At 30.8% G+C, this 4,928-nt stretch overlaps 1 protein-coding gene across 1 annotated transcript; it reads left to right on the top strand.

The window, feature by feature from the left end:
* Window positions 1-383: 383 nt before the first annotated feature.
* LOC145140817 (uncharacterized) lies at window positions 384-1,665 on the top strand. The gene is made up of 4 exons (XM_079074197.1): window positions 384-793; window positions 926-1,068; window positions 1,181-1,297; window positions 1,365-1,665. The coding sequence occupies exons 1-3, from the start codon at window positions 410-412 to the stop codon at window positions 1,290-1,292; spliced, it is 639 nt and encodes a 212-aa protein (XP_078930323.1). The 5' UTR covers window positions 384-409; the 3' UTR covers window positions 1,293-1,297; window positions 1,365-1,665.
* Window positions 1,666-4,928: the final 3,263 nt, after the last annotated feature.

Here is a 4,928-nt window from a genome sequence, read left to right as displayed (position 1 = left end):
ACTAAAGAAAAGACCGTCGTTCACCTTTTGTTTTAATCAACCCGTATAATATACAAGTCTCACAACTAGTAGTTTAAAAAAGATTGGACTGAAGAAAAGACTGTCTGATACCAAAAAAAAATTTAAGAGTAAATTACACGAATGGTCCTTTAGCTTTTCAATTTTTCCCTGAAATTGTCCTTACGAAACTTTTTTCCCTAAGATGGTCCCTAAGGAGCAAACCTTGCACACAAATGACCCTTATGACTAACACCGTTAACAAATTCTGTTAAGTGATTGTGAATGACGAAAATACTCTTTGTTTTTTGCACACAAATGGTCCTTGTACTCAAGAACAAAGGAAGAAATCAACACCCATTACATACTGAAATCGAAACATATATTGGAGTAATGTTCTAAAGCCTGAACCATGAGGCAAAAAACGATGGAGTTGGGTGTTGTCTTGTTGACTATTTGGACTCAGCTTCATTACCATCCTCCTACAATTCCAATAAGTGCACTTGGAACCCTAATTCGACAACCCCAGTTTTTATACAAAATTACATTGTTAATAGTAGAAGGGTTAAATCTCACCATCGTTTTCAATCTATCGCCTGCTGATGATGACACAGATATATGCGTTAAGATCCAATCACATGATACTAGCGATAGAGTGCTTCCAGAACTTGTAGATGTAGAGGAGGAAGATGACGTAAGTGCTCCTAAGAATATCTCGCCGAAGAGGTTTGCTAAGAAGAAAGAAAAAGATGATGATGATGAGGATGGTCGATTCAAGTTGCGAAATGGGAGGGAGGTTTGTTTTTGTTCACCGATTTCCAGCATACATACAAATCTTATGGATGAAACTTATTATAATATTCGCAAAATAGCCCTTAATGCATTCAAACCAGGAATCAGGAAAATTCTAATTGACAAAAATCTATAGGTTTTTGAAGAGAAAGCCTACCTTGTAGGAGTAGCACGTAAAGATGATTCAAATGAGTTATTTAGCATCGAAGAGTCCCTCAAGGAACTCGCCCAATTAGTCGATACTGTTGGATTGATGGTTGTCGATTCCACCTATCAGAAGTGAGTAACACCCATCTTTCGTTCTCTTTTGAATCATTATTTTATTTTCTTGAATGTATTTCAAGATCATATTCATGTAAAACACAATTGATTTAATTGTTTCATGTGTTAGATTATTTACTCCAAATCCAAGGACATATATCGGATCTGGCAAAGTTTCCGAAATCAAAATTGCAATTAATGCACATGGTGTCGAGACTGTAATCTTTGATGATGAACTCTGACCAGGGTTAGTTATTATTACAACATTTTTTGTATATAGGTGCACAAATGATTAAATTTTAATGAAAATACAGCTAGTTGCGCAATTTGGAGAAGGCATTAGGTGGAAATGTTAGAGTGTGTGATCGAACTTCTCTCATTCTTGATATATATGACCAAAGAGCAGCAACACATGAAGCAACTCTACAGGTTATAATATTATTAAATTTATTTGACCAAAGGGTATTTTCGTCTTTTCACACACAGTTAACAGAATATGTTAATAAAGTTAGTCATAAGGGTCATTTGTGTGCAATGTTTGCTCCTTAGGGACCATCTTAGGGAAACAAGTTTCGTAAAGACCATTTCAGGAAAAAACTATAAAGCTAAAGGACCATTTGTGTAATTTACTCCAATAATAATAATGTGGATTATTATAAAACCGGTCTAGAAAAAACAAAGCCATTTCAAAATGAGTATGAAACCGCTAATAATATTTGTTGTTTAAATTGCTGGTAGTAATAGACTCTTTGGGAATATGAATGGGCCCCTTGTGTTGGGCTTACTTAATTAGCCTTATGGGCCATCGTATGTTAGGGCTTAGGCCTTTAAGTATATCATGGTCCTTTCGGACCTGAGAGAAAATATGCCCAGTTGGCCAGTCATAGATCTTTGTTATATACTTAGATAAAAATTAAAATGGGTTTGATGTATGGAGTATTGGAGACTTGGAGTAACACGTAATTGTTACGATTTTTTGTATGGTTTGGTTAAACATATTGTTTATATTTATTTGGATGTTTATAAATAATAAAAAGTGTTAATATTATTAAAAGGGCAAAGTACAGTAAATCATGATATTTTGCCAATTTAAAGTAACTCTATTTTGAAAAGAAATTTCACTACGACGACTGTGACCTTCTATTGCCGGTTCAGTTGTCAAGGTAACATTTTTTATAAAAGAATTGTACGAGTATGTTGTAAATTTCTCAACTTTGTAACCTCATAACTAAACAAACTCAAATGAAAGAATACGAACTTTTAGTTCCTACACCCACCAAAATGAATCATGGAGTGATTCTACGGATGATATGTGACATTGAGATTTTGGTGACAAAAGCCACAAAGATTAATAACTATACATTTTCACGTAATGCTTTTATTTATTTATTTTTTTAAGTTTAACAAAAAAAGTACAAAAGTACATAAACAGAAGAAAATGAAGAAAAATTGTAACAAAAATACCGCCTTTAACAATTATTATTTATTTATTTATTTATTTATTTATTATTTTTTTTAAATAATACCGTTTTTAAGAAAAAAAATGTTATTATTCAAAAATTAGAAAAGATGTTGAAGTTGGATGATCTTCATGAAAAAAAAATTATCATCTTACCATGGACTCATGATAACTTACTGAATATAAAATCACGGTTGCTAGAGGTGATTTTTTATTTCAAAATACGATGAATTAAATGAAACAGATAAAACACAAGTGCTTACACATGAGAATTAGCAAAATATATTAGCTTTTATTTTTTCTGTGCTTAATAAAATATATGACTATGAAAATATTTATTCTTTTCAAAAATGAATTTGTATGCAAGTACATATTTGGTGACTTTGGAGTGTTTCATCTATTTTTTTTCTATTTACTTTATGTAAATATGATTTTCCTATTTCATTTGTTTGGTCTCTAATATAACCAAAACCATAAATAAAAAAAATCTCATTCGGTCACTACAGCTTCTACGATTCGTAATGATATCGAGACGGGACTTGCCATAAACTATGTGCAAAGTAGTCACATTCATAACTATATTGCCCAGGCCCGGCCCAATAGGGTGGGCAAGTTGGGCGACTGCCCCGGGCCTCACTTCGGGTTGGGGCCCCAACATTAATTCCATTTGATACTATATATAAATAAGTTTTGTTAAAAAAATAAATCAAGATTTCATTAGTTGAGTTGGTTATGATGCCGCGTTTAGGCGCGTTACTCTATTGTCAGCTCCAGGTTCGATTCTCGTAAGCGTTTTATGGGTAATAAGAAGCATTATTTATTTGTTTTCTTTTATTATTCTGTGAGAAATTAAATTGTTTCCTACTTTTTATGTCTATAAATATTCCTACCCAATAAAATTATGACAAATGTCATCATTCCAAATTTTTTTAACTAACTCATTAAGGTTATATTAGGAATATATCAAATAAAATAAAATTGAATGGTGATTTGTCATAATTTTAGTGGGTATGAATAATTATAGATATAAAATGTATGAGGTAATTTAACTTCTTTATTCCATTAGAGAAAAGAGGGGGCCCTCTTTCTTTTATTACTTTCTTTTTTATCATAACCAAATTACTCTGTTGGAGAAAAATAAGATGCCCCCTTTTTCTTTTATTACTTTCTATTTTAGCATAATCAAACCAAGGATGATAAAAAAAAAATCTTTTTTATGTATTACTTATGACTATGGTGAGTAACATATTATAAATCTATTTTATGTATCACTTTAAAGAATTTATATTTGAATCCTACACCTGATTTTGTTGAATTGAAATCTAAATTTAAAAAAAAAATAGCCCCTACATTCTTCTTCATTATTCACAAACCAACCAAGTTATAAAAATGGTCCCTCGATTGTTATTAACATTATTTTATAAACCACTAAAACACTCATTTCATATAAAAGTTTGGTATCTTGCATAGTCTTTTAATATATAATAACTATTGTGTGTAGCTTTGTTAACTAAAATCATGATAACCAACCGGTTAGGCAGGTTATTTTACAAAAAAAAATTAAAAAAAAATATAGTTTTCACAAAAATATGATTTTTTTTCTTATTTTTTTCCAAACACCAAAACGGGGTTTTTTCAAAATGGGTCAGTTGTTCTATTGTTCGTTTTTTTTTTTTTTTTTTGATTTTATTTTGCCATTGGTTTTTTTTAACTCATATCCTTTAAAGACACTATAATTTTTTTCATTATATATGCATTTGTTATATATATATATATATATATATATATAACAAATGCATGTATACTCGTCTTCATAGACATCATTATATTATCGTTTGCGATTATTAAATTTTGAAGGGCCTCATTTTTTGCTTTTGCTCTAGGCCTCAAATTAACTTGGACCAACCCTCTATATTGCAATGCAAACTCCTAACCATCTTCGGTTTATAACTCTTAATATTCAAACTTAGATTACCTATGAAAAGATGATTAACAAGTCTTGTTCGGTTGAGCTTAAGATGATAAACCAAAATTATCAAACAAATAGGCAAACGAGTCATAATCATCACTTTAATCAGGCCCAATCCAATAGGAGGCAAGCTAGGCGATGACCCCGAGTCCCCGAGCCTCGTTTGGAGCCCCAAATTAATTTTGTTTGATATTATATATATAAGTTACGTTAAAAGAACAAAATCCCTTTAGTTGAGTTGGTTAGAAGGTTATAGATCCATGATTCTTCATATAAGCATTTTTTAATTAACATACAAAATTTTTTGTAATAAAGAGGTGCTATATATTAACTTCACAGGTAATATTTCTTCAGCCGCCTAGTTTCAAAACATCAAGCTTGCTTCTTCTCTTCTACTTTTTTTCTCACAAATCAAATTTTAAAAAACGTATATAATACTAAGGTTATCAT

The sequence above is a fragment of the Lactuca virosa genome, chromosome 9, assembly GCF_052849685.1.
Source record: "Lactuca virosa cultivar CGN04683 chromosome 9, Lactuca_virosa_CGN04683_v6, whole genome shotgun sequence".
Taxonomy (NCBI): Eukaryota; Viridiplantae; Streptophyta; class Magnoliopsida; order Asterales; family Asteraceae; genus Lactuca; species Lactuca virosa.
This window is presented reverse-complemented; position numbering and strand designations above follow the sequence as displayed.

Bases quoted from the DNA above. Each gene is read 5' to 3' on its own strand.
- LOC145140817 (XM_079074197.1), top strand. From the start codon at position 410: ATGAGGCAAAAAACGATGGAGTTGGGTGTTGTCTTGTTGACTATTTGG. The intron at 794-925 runs GTTTGTTTTTGT...AAAAATCTATAG, and splicing joins AGTTGCGAAATGGGAGGGAG to GTTTTTGAAGAGAAAGCCTA. The intron at 1,069-1,180 runs GTGAGTAACACC...TTCATGTGTTAG, and splicing joins GTCGATTCCACCTATCAGAA to ATTATTTACTCCAAATCCAA.